The 19056-nt window shown below is 43.4% G+C and overlaps 1 protein-coding gene across 1 annotated transcript in view; it reads left to right on the top strand.

Moving 5' to 3' along the window:
- The window catches only part of HECW2 (HECT, C2 and WW domain containing E3 ubiquitin protein ligase 2), a 336744-nt gene that overhangs the window by 186614 nt on the left and 131074 nt on the right, over positions 1–19056 (top strand). The window contains exon 7 of the mRNA XM_040358472.1: positions 5000–5169. Coding sequence (XP_040214406.1) covers positions 5000–5169 — 170 coding nt within the window. The remainder of the gene's footprint in view (positions 1–4999; positions 5170–19056) is intronic.

The following is a 19056-nucleotide window of genomic DNA, read 5'->3' as shown; positions in this document are numbered from 1 at the left end:
TTTTGGAACATGTTACATGTTACCATCATATTTAAGGTGGAACATGTAACACGTTCCAGCTCCTGCCGCCAGTTCCCGCGATTCAATTTTCTTACAAAATGTGTGCATTTTTTTTTTTTTATTGAAAGGTGAATTTTTCTCTTAAATATCATCTCCGCTCTTTAGAGCTCTTCTGATAAAGCCATAAACCTTTATTTTTGAAAAATATTAGCCAAATCTTTCCAAGGGAATTTCATTTATTTGAGATATATTATATTGTATAGGAAGAGCATATTTTTCATCAAATTTGTTATGCATGTTTGTTAGATTAAAATGAAGGCCTTCAGAAGACAGAAGGCTATGTGAAAATGTCAAACAAGATTGTGTGGTACACATGAGTGAAAACAAATGATTAATAGTCCAAGTGAAAATCAGGTTTGGAGCGTGACACCCCAAAACAGAAGAGTGAAGTCTGGCTCCAATATGGAAAAAATGCAACTTGCTGACCCTTACCACAAAGAAAGGTCCTAACGGACCTAGTCAAGCTGAAATCGCTGGGTGTGCTGAAGTAGAACTTGTCTGTATATACGGTCCCTCCAGGGGTCACCAATCCATCAATAAAGCAACCAGAAGAGAAAAGAAACTCATATAGTGTAAATCCGTGTTAGATCAAACACATAAGTGCATCCCCCAGTGACTGGCAACAGACAGTGTGAACATGAAAAACCACCACCGGTACACACACTGACCCTTACCAGAGCATATGATCCATCAGGATCAGTCAGAGCATAGGGGATATACACAGTAGGCAGCAATGGAACGTCTCAGCCAATGGTGGAACGGGAGAAACAGCAGGTCCAATATGTGAGAGGAGGAAAGAGAACTCACATGGCGTGATATCGTAAAGATATTTAATAAAAAAAGTAGTAACACTTACAGTTGGATAAAAAAATAACAGCAGAGAAAGAGAAGCCGGCCGGCGTGTCAGAACAGGTCCTCAAATCGCGGTGACGTCAGCACGTCGCCTCCCTACGTTTCGTCTACTCTAGACGTGGTCACGGGAATCATTCCCGTGACCACGTCTAGAGTAGACGAAACGTAGGGAGGCGACGTGCTGACGTCACCGCGATTTGAGGACCTGTTCTGACACGCCGGCCGGCTTCTCTTTCTCTGCTGTTATTTTTTTATCCAACTGTAAGTGTTACTACTTTTTTTATTAAATATCTTTACGATATCACGCCATGTGAGTTCTCTTTCCTCCTCTCACATATTGGACCTGCTGTTTCTCCCGTTCCACCATTGGCTGAGACGTTCCATTGCTGCCTACTGTGTATATCCCCTATGCTCTGACTGATCCTGATGGATCATATGCTCTGGTAAGGGTCAGTGTGTGTACCGGTGGTGGTTTTTCATGTTCACACTGTCTGTTGCCAGTCACTGGGGGATGCACTTATGTGTTTGATCTAACACGGATTTACACTATATGAGTTTCTTTTCTCTTCTGGTTGCTTTATTGATGGATTGGTGACCCCTGGAGGGACCGTATATACAGACAAGTTCTACTTCAGCACACCCAGCGATTTCAGCTTGACTAGGTCCGTTAGGACCTTTCTTTGTGGTAAGGGTCAGCAAGTTGCATTTTTTCCATATTGGAGCCAGACTTCACTCTTCTGTTTTGGGGTGTCACGCTCCAAACCTGATTTTCACTTGGACTATTAATCATTTGTTTTCACTCATGTGTACCACACAATCTTGTTTGACATTTTCACATAGCCTTCTGTCTTCTGAAGGCCTTCATTTTAGTTTTTTAGCGCTACTCCATTTTTTTGTATAAGATTTTATGTTAGTATAACATTTTTGAGTTAGCAGCTTGTTCACTATTTATTTTTTGGTAAGCGCACTTTTTTCCTTTTTATATGTTTGTTAGATTCATTCTCATCCCATTAATACTTATTTCAATTACATCTCCTTCTGTGCAATACAAGCCTTGACTTCAAGTGTTACTAAACCCAAGACCCTTTATTCACTATATGTGATCTCCCACAGCACACAGAACATGGAAATGCAATTATTTTAGTAAATATAAACTGCTAAATCCCTTTTCTTATCAGCAATATAAAGCACTCTTGTGACTTCTATCAGTGTCTGGTTAAAGCTAGTAGGAGGAGTTTTCATTTGTGGGTTCAAAGTGATTTCTCAGCAAAATAAAGCATGGAGATTTAGATGGATGGGTGAAGCTTGCTTTGAATATTACAAATTAATTCAATAGCGCATGTGCCTATGCATGCAGAAAGGCGTCTAGGCATGCATTTGCTCATGTACTTGCTCATGCACTTTCTCATGCACGTGAGCACACACATACGTGCACAATTCCTGTTGGCGCCAGACAGGCTATTTAAAGGATCTTCATGCCCATGTTCTGTGCTGACTGATCTTTAGCTATTCCCTGTGTCCTGTGTTTATCCTGTATGATTTCCTTGTTGCTTACCCGGCTTGCTTCTGAGCTTATCTTGGAATCTGCTCCTGACATTCGGCTCTGCTTATGGTTTGGTACTTCACAGCCCACCTTTTGATGACCCTGGCTATTTCTGTGACCAAGCTTTTGTCTCTGATTCTGGCTTCCTGTCCTGTTCTGTGCACCGCTGACTGTTCCAGCCTCAAGTCTGCTGTGAGCTCTGACAAGCCAGACGTCGGAGTGCCCCTTTATCCTGGGCTAGACTACTGAACACAGCACTGTTCCTGACCCTTTGGACCCCCCTTGTTTCCTTGGGACTGCATCTCCTGTTGCATGTTCACCTATCAACATTTGCTGTCACTCATGTTTCTCCTGTCCCTCGGTACCCCCTTTTCCACTTACAGTGGGGCCTTGGCTGGAGATACAAGAGAGGCTGACCTTGTCATTTCAGTCTCTTATTAGGTACATGACATAGCCCTGTCAAAGTTTTTCTCCCCCTGAACAAGCTCTGGGCACTCTGCTCCCATGTTTGGACACTACGGTTCAGAAGATGCCCCACCATTCTCTTTTGCATGGTCAATTTTATTCCAGACCATTGCAATTCAACAATTTGGCTACATAGTTTCAAATAGACCTAGTCTCAGGATTGGCCGGTTTACCTGACCAGCAAAATCAGCCTTGCACTAGTATTGTGGATCTGCAGTCCAGCACTAAAATTGGGGAAGTCTCCTAATGTCTTGGAAGGTGCTAACGGTGGACACTGGCCAGTCAGGCTGTGACAGAGTCATAGAAGTCCTCTCATTACAAGGATCTTGTTTGTTGGGGGAAAGGCCAGCTTTAGATCAACATCCTGGAACTCAATTGGTTATCTTTGCAATGCTGGACCTCTCAACTATGAGGTTAGCTAACTTAGATTTAGTCACACAATGGCATGACCAGTGCCTACATCAATCATAAAAGCTACACTAAAAGTTGTACAGCTCAGAGACAACCTAACCTCATTCTAACTTGCGTGTTACTCCACTTTCCAGCACTGTCCCCGGTACAAATTTTAGGAATAGAAAATCAACAGGTGGATTTTTTGTCCAAGGGAATACTCTCAAGACCTTTGTCGCAGGTGAGAGACACTGGAATTGTATCTTCTGGTTTCCAGGTTCAACAACAAACTTGACAGGTTTGTTGCTAGGGCCCAGGACCCAGTAGATGCCCTTGTGACTCTGTGGGATCAGTTCAGCAGTTCAACAATATATACAGTAAGTGTTTACCCCTCTAAAGCTTTTTCCCTGTCTTCTTTGCAGGATCGAGATGAAAAGCACACCAGTGATTCTCATTGCACTGAACTGACCCTAATGACGTTATACTTGGACATACTCAGACTCTTGCAGGCACTCTGTGTGGTCCGTCCCGAAACACCCAGATATTCTGCTCCAGTGGCCATTTCACCATTCTGCTTTTCTCTTACTTGACTGATGATGTACAGGTCCAGAGGGACAAGAGTATGTTCGATTCAGTCATCCCTATGCTCCTGAAGCTAGGAAATGGACTGCATTGTACCTGGAAAGCCAATTTTGCTATTATTTTCTATCAGAGCCCATTTCATCAGAGAGGTTTGTGCCTACAGGGATTTTCAGCATTCAGCAGCCATTTGTATCCCAGATGTTAAAGGCCACCACCTGGTCCTGTTCACACATTTTCCAAGTTCTGCGTAGTGGACTTTCACGCCTCATGAGTTTAGGCCACACTGTGCTATAAGTTATGTGAGTATTTGCTTGGGTTTCTTAAATGCTTGATTTTCTTCTGGACCTGTTGGCAGTTCTAAGTTGCTAAGTTGTTGCCCACCCTTCTGTTTTGTTGCTTGGGGGTGCCCCATGGTCTAAGAATACAAGTCCTGTGTCCTGTGTTGTACTATTAAGATAATAGGAATTTTTACTTATCTAGAAGTACAGTTAAGAACACAGGTCTCTCCCCTCTGTTTCTTAATCACTCTTTATCGCTTCATAAAAAAAACAAAGCCTCACAGAGTGGGTGGGGTTATACGGGTATGCCCTAGGGGCAGCCCTTTGCCAGTGTCCAGTCACCTGAAATTAGCAGAAAATAACCCATGGATTATAGGTTATGGGTCTAGTACAAGTCCTGTACTGTACTTCAAGAGGACTATTTAAAGGCAAGTCAAAAGATGAGTCAAATTGTCTTGGAGTGAATTACAGGAAGTAGGTTCCTCCCCTCTGTTCCTAATGATTCGCTTCATGCTACTGAACTGAGGCTTGCTGGGAGAGGGAGGGTTATTTTAAAACTTTCCTTACAGCTTTGTTTGCCAGTGTCCAGTCACCTGAAGGTAGCTGGTTTTACGAGTGCCTTCTGCTCAACCATACGGATCTGAACTCAAAAATAAGAAGCCCAGTGAAATTTTCCAGCTGGCAACACTATTGCTTTCATTTTTTTATATTCTAATTTGTAATATAAATTATATTGTAGTTGATTTGTCATCTTACCTGAGTAGTGGGTTGATAAATCATACAGCCGATGCAGTTTTTGCTGTGTCATCTTTACTTTTTTGTCTTTCAGATCTCAGAGCAGTAGGGTTAAAGAAGGGAATGTTTTTTAATCCTGACCCTTATCTGAAGATGTCTATTCGACCTGGAAAGAGAAGCACATTCCCAACATTTGCTCACCATGGCCAGGAAAGGAGATCAACTATTATAGCAAACACTACAAATCCAGTATGGCACAGAGAGGTAACAAAGTATACAAATTATTTCACGCTATCTACCTTTTCAATGCAAAAGACGGTTTATACTGTAGATACTAGTTACTCAAGCATTACATAAATTTAGACAATTTCTTTATGTGACAGGTGTGATATACCCAGTTGCTTGACTTTTAATTTCAGACACAAAGCCGATGGAATAGCTGCAGACACAAGACGATTGTCTATTAAATCAGGAGACAACTGTGTATTTGGCACTGCCGACACCCCCTGGTATATAGTGCCTGACCATTTAAATTATATTTTTCAAAACTATTATTATTGCTTTCCTTAACTACTTGCCTACTGGGCACTTTTACCCTCTTCCTGCCCATGACAATTTTCAGCTTTCAGCGCTGTTGCATTTTGAATGAAAATTGTGCGGTCTTGCAACACTGTACCCAAACAAAATTGTTATCATAACTTTTAGACAGATAGAGCTTTCTTTTGGTAGTATTTAATCACCACAGTTTATTTTTATTTTTTTGCTACAAAAAGCCTAAATATTTTGGGAAAAAAACGTTTCTCAGTTTCTGTTATAATATTTTGTAAAATAAGTATTTTTTCTCCTTCACTGATGGGCGCTAATGAGGCTGCACTGAAGTTGCGCTAATGAGGCTGCACTGAAGAGCACTGATGAGGAGCCACTAATCTGCAGCACTTATAGGCAGCACTAATGAGCACTGATAGGCGTCACTGATGAACACTGATAAGGACCATAATGAGGAGGCACTAATATGCAGCACTAATGAGCACTGATAGGTGGCACTTATGGGCATGGATAAGTGGCACTGATGGAATGCCGATAACTGGCATTTCCTTGTTTACATGTGATCAGCTGTGATTAGACACAGCTGATCACATCGGTAAAGAGCCTCGTCATTGGCTCTTTACCAGGATCAGTGATACGCTGTGTCCCAATAGCAAAGTGCACCACTAATGGGCACACAAACGTGGCATGTGGGATGATGTCATATGACGTTGTCCCAGAACGAGAGAGCCGCCGCCCTGCCGTCATTTGACAATACTGTGGGGGAGAGATGGTTAAAACTACTATTATAAGGCCAGAACTGGGAATGTCTTCTCAGATCATTAGCTTACATGTTTTAAAAACCAGTCCTGCATGTTATTAAAAGTTTTGTTACAAGAGCTTTACTTAAAAAGTCAAAGGTTACAACCCTACAGTTTTCATTTGCACAGATTAGGTAAATTGAAACGTGAAAATGTCTCTAATATGTTTCGCCAAGACTCAGCAGTCTTTCTGCATCTTAAAGAAAAGGGACATTCGTTTGAGGACATTTTGGACAGAGAGGACAACTTGTTTGTAAGAGGCATGAAAGTGGCCACTTCTGTCACAATGAAACAAATATCACTGAACACCATCTTTCTTCCGCATATAATGTCTATTTTTTTTTAAACGTATGTCATTTTTTTTAAAGCAGGAACAAAAATTGTCTCTGGACAGCCGCACTCTGAACAAATTGTAGCCTTTATTAAAAGGACAGCGCTACAAGTCACAGCAAAGTAAAATAAAACCCAACCACTGACGCGTTTCGCACTGAAACTAGTGCTATGACTAAGCACTAGTTTCAGTGCGAAACGCGTCAGTGGTTGGGTTTTATTTTACTTTGCTGTGACTTGTAGTGCTGTCCTTCTTTTAATAAAGGCTACAATTTGTTCAGAGTGCGGCTGTCCAGAGACAATTTTTGTTCCTGCTTTGCTAAGTGCATTGCCTGCACCTGAGTTATCTGCAACGGTGGATGTTCGTCTGGGTTCCCACCTGAAGCGGCTATTCCCTTTCCCCTCATTTTTTTTAAAAACATATTGGGGCAGATCCACAAAGAATGTACGCCGGCGTATCTATTGATACGCCGGCATCATTTCAAAATTCCTGCGTCGTATCTTTGTTTTGAATCCTCAAAACAAGATATGACGGCATTTTGGCTTGATCTGACAGGCGTACGTCTTCGTAGGCCTTCTGATCTTAGATGCAATCTTTCGGCGGCCGCTAGGTGGCGTTTCCGTCGAAATCCGCGTCGAGTATGCAAATTAGCTATTTACTGCGATCCAAGAACATACGTCGGCCCGGCGCATTTTTTTCCGTCGTTTGCGTTTGGCTTTTTCCGGCGTATAGTTAAAGCTGCTGTTCTGAGGCGTACTCAATGTTAAGTATGGCCGTCCTTCCCACGTACAATTTTGAATTTTTTGCGTCGTTTGCGTAAGTCGTTCGCGAATAGGAATTTGCGTAGAATGACGTCACCGTCGTAAGCATTGGCTGGTTCCGGTTTAATTTCGAGCATGCGCACTGGGATACCCCCCAGGGACGGCGCATGCGCAGTTTAAAAAAAAACGTTGTTTACGTCGGGTCACGACGTATTAACATAAAACACGCCCCCATCACTTCCATTTGAATTCCGCGCCCTTACGCCACAACGTAACTTTCGGCGCAAATTCGTTGAGGATTCAAACCAAACAAAAGTAAGTTACAGCGGCGTAGCGTATCTTGGATACGCTGCGCCCGGCGCAGATGTATGTGGATCTGCCCCATTGTATTGCTAATTCTGTTTTGACATCTCTGACCTGGTGATTTGGCAATTCACACCTCTAACCATGTAAATCGATGAATCAAGCAGGCTTCCTGACACCAACAGTGGGGTTATATAACTAGGAGAGGATAGCAGCACAACTTTCACACCTCCCATTCTGCTCTACACATTTCACGGTGGTTGGATTACGTTGTCCTAAAATGTGAATATAAATGCTGCCGTGTCTTCCTAATACTCTAGGAACTGAAGAAGTGGCTTGATAAGCTATGAAATGCCCTCAGCTCTGCAGAATAAGTTCAGTTGAGTGGGATTTAACTACTACTAGATAACTTTAATATATATACATTTAGAATGAATGTATGGATCGGTAAATAAAGTGATCCTGTGCTTTGCCCATACAGGGCAAAACTTTATTCCTTCCCAACATGAGTATTGAGGGGTCATGTGACTCACTTCCGTTTCTTTTCATGTGACATTATTGGTGCTTGCTTATTTGCCAATCAATATATGTATTTTATTCTGAATAGAATAGCTAATTGGAGAGCAGAACCATATGCTGTATTGATTAGCTAGTTCATTTTTGCATCTTCAGAAAAATTTGCAGAATCAACTATTAAATGTGTTCTGTACGCACAGATTTTTAAGCCATCTTATTAATTAATAACATGACTTTTGAGAGTGGGTATTCACTGCAAGGGACACAGTTGTTCTTGAATACCCATAGCTTGTTATGAAGAAATGTTATTAAATTATCTTCCCAAATGGATATTTAATAGGGATTAGAGTAATCTATCTATTTGAGAAGCTTATGCAGTATGTGTGGGAAGCCAAGTGTGTATTTCCTTTTATAAGACATCACATTTTCCAATTGCAACACTTTTGAGCCCAGCTTATGGTTACTCCTGTAGAGATTTTACATCTCTTTTAGATAATTGTTTTATTTATGACATTTAAAAGTTTTCATAGGAAGTCCCAACGGAGTTAATAATCCTTTTCAGTAAAATGTTCGTTAAAGTGAATGCAAATATTTAGTCAGGTACCGTATTTATCGGGGTATTGCGCGCTCCGGCGTATAGCGCGCACCCCTAATGTGGACCCGCAATTCCTGTAAAAAAAATCATTTTAGTACTTACAGTTTTGGTGTCTTGCGCGGCGTCCATTGGCGGCCTCGTCGGGCCCGGCGTCCGTCTGCGGCTTCGGTGGTGTCCTCCCGGCTTCTCCCGCGCTGTCTCTCCGTCGAATCGCCGCTTCCCGCGCTCAGTTTGAACGCCTCCACCGACGTATACCGAGTGCAGTACACTCGTCTACATTCGGCCAGGCTCGGCTTCGCTCGTGCTCACGCTCTGTGACGTTTATGCGTGAGCACGAGCAAAGCCGAGCCTGGCCGAATGTAGCCGAGTGTACTGCACTCGGTATACGTCGGCGCAGGCAATCAAACACAGCGCAGGAAGTGGGTATCGACGTATATCGCGCACCCACGATTTTGCCCTGATTTTCAGGGCAAAAAAGTGCGCGGTATACGCCGATAAATACGGTAAATATGAAATGTGGCATTATAATAGCGTATACAAACCAAAATACAGCACCACATCCCAGGTTAAATAGAACAAAGAGTTTGCAGTGATGTATAAAAATAACAACATTTTATAACCACTTAAAGTGGATGTAAACCCAAATTTTTTTTTTTTTTTGCTGTCACAATGTAGAGTATAAGATTTTCTATCATCTGTGCATCTCTGCCCAGTCTTGCCACAAAAAATTATTCCAGCTCTGAGCAATCCTCTTTTCTTTTTTCAGTGAGATAAACAGACAAACAGGAGAAAACTTTTGTCCGTTCTTCCCCCTTGCTGTGAATGACAGGTTATTTACATCTCTCATGCACTAGCCTGAGACAGGCATTATTTTTTAATTCCCACCCGCACTCCTTTTCTGAAGTCATGTGGTTACTTTTCTGGATTTTGACTGGATGTTAGTGATCATAGCAGAATTTAGTGTAAGGGGCGTGTAGAGGTGGGCGGGGAGTCTACTGATATCACGACTCCACCCACTGAGCTCCAGACAACAGACCCACCCACAGAATCTGCAGTTTTTCAGTTCTTATAACAGACAGAGGGGAGACATTTGAAAGGTAAGGATACATGCAGAAGGCATGTATATCCTTTTAGACCAGCACTATGACAGTAGTTTAGAAAGAATGAGAGTGGGTTTACATCCACTTTAAGCCCTGGACTTTTTACAATTTGGCACTGCGCTGCTTTAACTGGTAACTGCGCGGTCATGCAATGTTGTACCCAAACAAAATTTGCGTCTCCCCCCCCCCCCACAAATAGAGCTTTCTTTTGATGGTATTTGATTGCCTCTGCGATTTTTATTTTTTGCGATGCAAAACAAAATAAGACCGAAAATTTAGAAAAAAAATTATATTTTCTACATTTTGTTATGAGAAAAATCCAATAAACTCAATTTTAGTCATACATTTAGGCCAAAATGTATATAGCCACATGTCTTTGGTAAAAAAAAAATGTCAATAAGCATATATGTATTTGTTTGCGCAAAAGCTATAGGGCCAGATTCATGTAGCTTAACGGCGGCGTATCGTATCCCGTTTACGTTACGCCGCCGCAAGTTTCCAGCGTAAGTGCTTGATTCACAAAGCACTTGCGTGTAAACTTTCGGCGGCGTAGCGTAAAGCCGTCCGCCGCAAGCCTGCCTAATTCAAATGGGGCGTGTACCATTTAAATTAGGCGCGTTCCCGCGCCGAACGTTCTGCGCATGCTCCGTTTGGAAATTTCCCGCCGTGCTTTGCGCGAAATGACGTCGCCCCGACGTAATGTTTTGAACGCGACGTGCGTAACGTACTTTCGTATTCCCGGACGTCTTACGCAAAAAAAAAAAAATTAAAATTCGACGCGGGAACGACGTACATACTTTAACAGGGATGGTCTAATTTTACACCATCTAAATAGCACTCTTAACTTTACGACAGGAAAAGCCGACTAGCGACGACGTAAGAGAATGCGACGAACGCGCGTACCTTCGTGGATCGCCGTAAACAGCTAATTTGCATACCTGAAGCAGGAAAACGACACAAACTCCACCCAGCGGCCGCCGGAGAATTACACCTACGATCCGAAGGCGTACGAAGCCGTACGCCTGTCGGATCTATGCCAAAAGCCGTCGTATCTTGGTTTGAGGATTCCAAATCAAGATACGACGCGGCAAATTTGAAAATACGCCGGCGTATCAGTAGATTGTATTGTAGTCGAGAGGAGGATTTTCTGGTCCAGGCCAGGGATTTACAGGTACGTCTCTTACAGAGAGGATACAGTAAAAAATGTTTAAAGAAAGCTTTCAATAGACACTATGGGCCAGATTCACAGCAGATAAGTCTAAACACAACTTTTTAATTAGTTTATCCAACCCCTTAATTTCTTTCTCGTAGTGAGCTTTCAAGATCTCCATCATCTGGGTGAAGCATTTATGAAGATTCTTCTCCCAGATTTCCCTCATTTCACCACTAATATGTGGAATAGTGGGGAAAATTTGGATTTTCTGTCAGAAACCATGAATCAGACCGAGACAGAAGTACAGTTAAATCACATTTGTTTAATAATAAAAAGGTAAACAGAGTAAGCGTAGTCAAACCATAGCCAGAGTTCGGTAACCGTATTGGGTAGAAGGCCAAGCCAATGTCAGCGAGCCAGAGATAAATGTAATAGTACAAGCAGGATCAAGAGCCAGAAGGATTGCCAGCCGAGCAAGTCCACAACAGGAATGCAGGAGAAAGTCTCTGCGATGTTAACAAAGGCGAATGCAGAGATGAAGTGAGCTGGAAGGCTTTAAATAGGCAGGACTGACGAGAAGATCATGAACAGGTGAGTCACTGTGGAGAGAAAGGAGCTGGCAATTAACTGACAGCTGAGCGGCCAGCTCAGAGAAGGAAGGGCTGAGCCCAGCCCTGACAGTACCCCCTTCTCAACGACCCATCCCCCTCGGAGGACCATTGTGTTTGAGAGGAAAATGTCTATGGAAATCACGGAGGAGGACAGAGGCATGTATGTCCGAGGATGAGACCCAAGAGCGTTCCTCCGGACCATACCCTCTCCAATGCACCAAGTACTGTATGTGCCCACAGGACCTACGGGAGTCAACAATGGACTGTACTTCATACTCCCCATGGTCCTCACCCTGTATAGGGTGAAGACGTGGCATTGAGGTGGTAAAACGGTTGCAGACCAAAGGTTTCAATAAGGAGACATGAAACACATTAGAGATACGCATACTGGAAGGAAGGTCCAACGCGTAAGCCACTGGGTTTATTCTGCAAATGATACGGAAAGGCCCAATAAACCGAGGTGCGAACTTCAGAGAAGGAACACGAAGCCGGAGGTTGTGAGATGACAGCCAGACCCTGTCCCCCAACCTGGTAGGCAGACGCAGGCAGGCGTCTGCGGTCAGCATGGAGTATGTACCTATCGTTAGCATGTCGCAAAGCCTCCTGGACTTGTGCCCAAGTGGAACGAAGACCACGGAGATGCTCCTCTAATGCAGGAATACTGAGGAACAAACGAGTCAGGCAACATGGAAGGTTGGAAACCATATTTTGCCATAAACAAGGACAAACGGGAAGCAGAATTTAAGGCGCTATTGTGAGCAAACTCGGCCCTCGGTAAGAGGTCTGACCAGTTGTTATGACATAACAACTGGTCAGAAATTATAGCAACGTAGGAATTGCTCAAAAAACTGATTGGCTCGTTCTGCGGCCCCATTAGACTGCGGGTGATACGCAGAGGAGAAAGCAAGCTGAGTTCCCAACTGTGCACAAAAGGTTAGCCAGAACCGGGACACAAACTGACTTCCCCTGTCTGAGACAATGACCTTGGGTAGGTGTAAACGGTGCTTGTCGCCGTATTGCGCTCCACGCTGGAACGCATACGGCGCCCGCGCACTGACGTCATCGCCCCGGCGCTGCGTGCATTCCAGCGTGGAACGCGGAAGTGCAGAGCGAAAATCAACGCTCAATTGTTACACATGCCTCCCTCCTAAACAGGACAGCGTGCATAGTACACGCTGTCCTATTATTGTCAGCTGTAGCCGGACCACGCTACATACAGACTACTGGCATATCCCCTCAACTGAATAGCAGCGCAACCTGGATCCATGCTACCTCTTAGTTATCCACTGCCTCCAGCCACACTGCCAATCTTACTGCTGTGGCTGGGGACACCCTAAGATATCCTGCACCAGGAGACCCTCCATAACAGAATCTCATTGCTTCTACAATACTCTGCTTACTCTCATCCTCTGCAAACGGATAAGTACCATTACTACATTACGTTTATTGCTCTGGAATTAATCGGTTCACATATAGCTTTACTAAGTACTGTATTTGAATCTGCCTCTACTTTATACTACTATGCTGCTTGACATTTGTTGTTAATTGTATACGGGGTTACGCCCTAAAATACTGAACATGTTCGCTGTACCTTTTCAACGCTAGGGGTTGAAGGCATGTTGTAATACCTCCATCCTTAGTAGCTCAACGCATTCTTATATGTGAAAGAGATGATGTAGTGAACCCCCAAACTCCTGTTCTCTCATTGGAGTGATGCCTGGGGTCCAGTACTGAAATTCACATCGCATAGAGAGCTGCATTGAAATCTTTCCTAACCCGCAGTTGTGGTTCACTCTCGTTCACGGTAGTTTGTGACAGTAGGCCATGTAAGCGAAAAAATTTACCGAGCAAAAATGGAAGCCAGTTCCTTAGAAGTAGGCAACTTCTTAAGTGGAATACAGTGAGACATTGTCGAAACGGTCAACCACCATAAGAATAACTGTGTTGCCCTGGGAGTTGGGTAACTCCACAATGAAATCCATAGACAGGTGGGTTCAGGGCCGCTCTCCATTGGGTATGGGTTGTAGGAGGCCCACTGGAAGGTGTTGCAGAGTCTTACTCTGAGCACAAATGGAACAGGCAGCTACGAAGGCGGTTACATCAGCAGGTAGACTAGGCCACCAGAATTGTTGGGAAATGGCCCAAAAGAGTTGATTCTTCCCAGGGTGGCCAGCAGGCTTGGGAGAATGGTAAGTCTGGAGCACGACAGTACGGAGACTCTCGGGAACAAAGCAGCGGTCACAAGGTTTCTCAGGAGGGGCATTGACCTGAGCAGCAAGAATTTTTTCTCCCAAAGGAGAAGTGAGACTGGTGCAAACCGTAGCCAGAATACGATCAGGAGGAATCACGGGAACCGACTCCATCTTGGAAGTGGAGGAAAATTGTCGTGACAAGGCGTCAGCCCTTACTTTCTTAGTACCGGGTAAGAATGAGACAATGTAATTAAAACTCGACCAGAAAAGGAGCCTATCGCGCCCTTCTGGGAGCTTAGCCTTAGACAAGAGTGTGAGATTCTTATGGTCAGTAAGAATGAGAACCGGCACAGTGGTACCTTCGAGGAGATGTCTCCATTCTTTCAGGGCTGAAATGATCGCCAATAGCTCTCTGTCACCAATCTCATAATTGCACTCCACAGGTGACAGTTTCTTGGAAATGTAGCCACACAGGGGTCGAGTCTATTGTAGGAAAGTAGAAAGTTTCTCTGGGTCCATCAAAAACCCAGCCGTGGAAATTGCATAACCCAGGAATTTGACCTGTTCACGATGGAATTCACACTTCTCCAGTTTACAATAGAGACGGTTCTCTCTTAGTTTCTGAAGCACTCGACAGACATATGTGTGGTTGCTCTCCAGGGGCTTGGAAAATATGACGATATCGTTGATATAAACCACCACACATAACTGCAACAAATCTCGGAGGACAATAAACTCCTGGAAAACTGACGAAGCATTACAGAGGTCAAAAGGCATTACGAGATACTTATAATGACCTGTTCTGGTATTAAACACAGTTTTCCACTCGTCACCCTCCTTAGTCCTGACGAGATTGTATGCCCCTCTCAAATCAAGCTTTGTGAAAACTGTTGCTCCCTTGAGGCGTCAAATAACTCCGTAATCAACAGGATCAGATAGGCATTCTTTAATGGTGAGACAATTGAGACCCCTATATTCAATGCAAGGTCTCAGTTTACCACTCTTCTTCTTCACAAAAAAGAAACCAGCACCAGCAGGAGACGAGGATTTGCGGATGAAACCTTGAGAAAGTGCATCTGCAACATACTCCTCCATGGCCTTATCCTCCAAGATCGACAAAGGGTAATCCCGGCCACTAGGGGGTATGGCACCAGGTTGAAGGTCAAATGCGCAATCATACGCAAAGTACCGGCTTGACCTTTGTCAAAGACCGCTAAAATCACGGTACTCCTCCGGCAGTGTGGAGAGTGAAGAGGTGCACAGGACCTTGGCTACCTTCTAGAAGCATCTCTTACTGTATTGTGGTGACTAGGACAGAACCTCAGCACTTAGCCAATCAAAAGGGGTTGTGTCTCTGTAACCAAGAATAACCAATAACCAGTGGAAACTTAGGTGAGAAAATAACTTGGAATTGGATTATCTCATGGGGAAGAGCCCCTACGGCCATGGACAACGGAACAGTCTTATGAGCCACGAGGGCCTCATTGTTCCAAGCAACCTCTGCTGCCAAAGTACGAAATTCAATGGTGTAATCAGCAACCGTCCTCGTACTCTGTTTGATGGAAAGAGGCTCTTGGCAGCAAAAGCGAAGCGTGCGGGAACGTCAAATACCCTTTTGAAGGAAGCCACAAATTCTGGGTAACTCAGGGCCAAGGGTTTTTGCGCCTTCCATAGAGGGTTTGCCCAGGCCAAGGCTCTGTCAGAAAGCAAAGATATCACAAAACCTACTTTTCTTCTGTCCACGGGAAACGCCTGGGGCAGCATTTCAAACTATATCTCAACCTGGTTGAGAAACCCTCTGCACTGAACTGGATCACCCCAAATCGCTGGGGAAGCGGAGCGGAACCAGACATACCTCTTATAGAGGTAATATTCGAGGCGGGTTCTACCATAGCGGCCACAGTGGGAGATTTCAGACGAGCCGTGCGAATCCATGCGGTGATCCAGGTCATCCAATCTGGAAAAAATATTACCAACACGTAGATTGTCTGCATCTTCTGAATTCATTGCCTTCGCCTACTGTCAGAAACCATAAATCGGACCGAGACAGAAGTACAGTTAAATCACACTTGTTTAATAATAATAAAAATAATAATAATATAAAGGTAAACCGAGTAAGCGTAGTCAAAACATAGCCAGAGTTTAGTAACCGGATCGGGTAGTCAGCCAAGCCAATGTCAGAGAGCCAGAGATAACAACAAGCAGGATCAGGAGCCAGAAAGAACGCCAGCCGAGCAAGTCCATAACAGGAACGCAGGAGAAATTCTCTGTGATGTTGACAAAGGCGAAGGCAGAGATGAAGTGAACTGGAAGGCTTTGAATAGGCAGGACTGATGGGCAGATCATCATGGAGAGAAAGGATCTGGCAATTAGCCAACAGCTGAGCGCCAGCTCAGCGAAGGAAGGGCTGAGCCCAGCCCTGACATTCTCAAACCAAATGGAACGCATTTGCATTCCATATAGAAGACAAAGTAGCTTTTATGTCAATCAAAAGCTTTTTCAGTCTTAGAAAGAATGCATTTAAATCTTGTTTGTCATCAGTCAATCTAATTGCTTCTGATCGGATCCTAGATATAAATCCCTCCCACTCTTGTCCACAAAAATTGGCCATTCCCAAAAGGTGATATAGTGGCATGAAATAGAAAACAGAATGTACAAATTATATTAGATCTATATTTTAAACAAATATATGTTCCAAATGGAGGTCAGCTGAGATACAAGAAAATGGGCATTTACCACCCTACCACCCTGGTTATAATAGCGTCTATCACCCGAAATACCGCACCACATCCCGGTTTAAATAGAACAAAGAGAAATAGAGTAATGGGACTTTTAGATGCTGAAACCTCCTTTTGGAATATTATCTGACACAGGGATGTATAAAAATAACATTTTATTAAATAAATAAAAATACCGTTTAAGACATGTGTAACAAAAATATGCCCCTACAACAAGGTGAACAATTTCCTTAATAGTCACATATATGTGTAATCATTAACCATGATAAACACTCAGGACCAAAGTATGAGAAAAGAGACACAGCCCACAGACAATATGAAATGTGGCACATTGTGCAGTCTTCTATTTTAATCATTAGGTGGAGCTCCTGTCTCCTTTTGACATCATTAGCATGATTATTTTTTTAGCTGTATGAAGAGATTCTAGTTTACAGAACTCAAATGAATAGTAAAAGCCAGGGATTTATCCCTTACCAGATGCTATGTGGGAGCATTCTCTTAGACAAGGGGGCTGCAATACAAGCCTCTCTGCTGTGTTGTCTGGTTAGCAAGCTCAGAGTGCTCTGGGTATGATTGTTTCATGTATTAAATACTGATTTGTAAACCAGATTGTAAATAAAATGATAGATAACTAAAAAATCAGATCAGGAGTTTTCAGATTTTAAATAAATAATTAGCTAAAATTCAGTGCGCATGCCAATGATTTTCAAACTGCTGTAAACATTCTGACAGATTGCAGAACTATGACTGAAATGTTTGTAATTTTGTCTGAAATTATTATGGAAATTCGTATGAATGCTGCCATCCTGAAACCCTGTGATGATTCTTTGAATTCTAAAAAATTCTGATTCCTTAGCCTCAACCTTGAAATCCTTACACCTGTGCTTGCAAACAGAAATATTTAGAACATTTGGCCAAGTGAAGCGTATTCCCCCTTTTAGAAGCCTCTGATAAGGTATTCACAAAATGTTATACACACAGATAACCTTAAAAATAAACTACTCTTGTTTCTTCTTTTAGACATAAAGCTTATATAAGCTTGTATGCTCTCTGTTCTTGTGAGATTCAGGGTTTCTGGCCCTTTTTTTTAGAACTGTAAGCCCCATATAAGGAAAACAGGTCAGTCTTAAAACTTTCTACAATAATCCCCTCAGTTGTTTACCAGGCAAGAATGCAATTTTTTACATCTTGATGTAAGTGACCTTGGTTGGAGACAGAGAAAAAAAATGTTTGCTGAGGACTGGCTACTAAACCTAACTCATGCGCGTTCATCTAGAATCGTGCTACTACCCCAAAATAGCCCTTAATAAGACCGGATGAGATGGAGACTCATGTGCTTGGATAGCTCCAGTACTCAGGCATTCAAACTGTCAAGGAGTTAGTAGACCAGACTGTGTGGACTGCACAGAGGAGACAAACGCATGTAAGTGAAAGAAAAATATGTTTTTTATTTAAGATAGGTGACAAGCGTATTGATCAGGCGTATACCATGCACTTTCTTCCCCTCAAAATAGGGGGGAAATCACGGGTGCGCGCTATACGCCGATAGTATACCTCGGAGGGGAAGGAGGGGGACGAGCTGTCATCTCCTTTCGGCTCTCACTTCTCACACGCACAGTCCCGCCTTGGCCACCAGCATTGGACCAGTATTCTGTCTGTCACAGGAGATGGTAGAATGCCGATGGCGGAGGCGGGACTGTGCATGTGTGACGTGCAGCCGAGTGGAGATGACGGCTCAGTGATTTCCCGTGGTGAAATCCCCCTCCTTCCCCTCCGAGGTATGCTGTATAGTTTTAAATAGCAGAGATTTAAATAGGAGGGAGACCGCACAGGTGCACTGAAGCATTCAGCTAGCAGAGTGGATGGTGTGTCCTAAGTAACAGCCTGATGCACAAATTCGCTGCAGCTGTCAGTCAGACCCAGCTGGAAGTGGTGAGCTGTGGGAGACACCTCACTTGGTGTTAGTGGTTTTTGCCTCTTTCATTTTCATTTTTTAAGTGTGGTTGTAACATTTAATAAAGGGATTATTTCTTTTTTATAATGAGAGCACTATCTTTTGTTCTTTGTATCCTTTTATATGACTGGATGTATCATTTTGGAGCTGACCAGCTGAGAGGGAAGAGCCTGTAATCTGCTTTGTAGCTGATCCCAGCTCATAAGGCAACAAGTGCGGTTAGACCTTTGATAACCTGTCTATGGGTTCCTGTGGTGGTGGTGGTGGAGGTTCACAAAAAAATAGTTTTTACAATAAATTCCCTTTTTAAAATTGGGGTGCGCGTTATACGCCGGCGCGCATTATATGCCAATAAATACGGTAAGTGAATATACACAGTGCACAACCAACCACAAACCCACAAACAACAAATAGTATATACAAATAATGGGAGATACCGGAATCGTAAACCATAGCCAGGCCGGGGTCATACACAGCAAGATCAGCAGATAGGCAAGGACGGGAAACCAATAGGACAGGGAGAGAATGGATGGATAGGCTGCAGGGCAGGG

The sequence above is a fragment of the Rana temporaria genome, chromosome 6, assembly GCF_905171775.1.
Source record: "Rana temporaria chromosome 6, aRanTem1.1, whole genome shotgun sequence".
Taxonomy (NCBI): Eukaryota; Metazoa; Chordata; class Amphibia; order Anura; family Ranidae; genus Rana; species Rana temporaria.
Note: the sequence above shows the minus strand (reverse complement) of the source record. Positions and strands in the feature narration are given on the sequence as shown.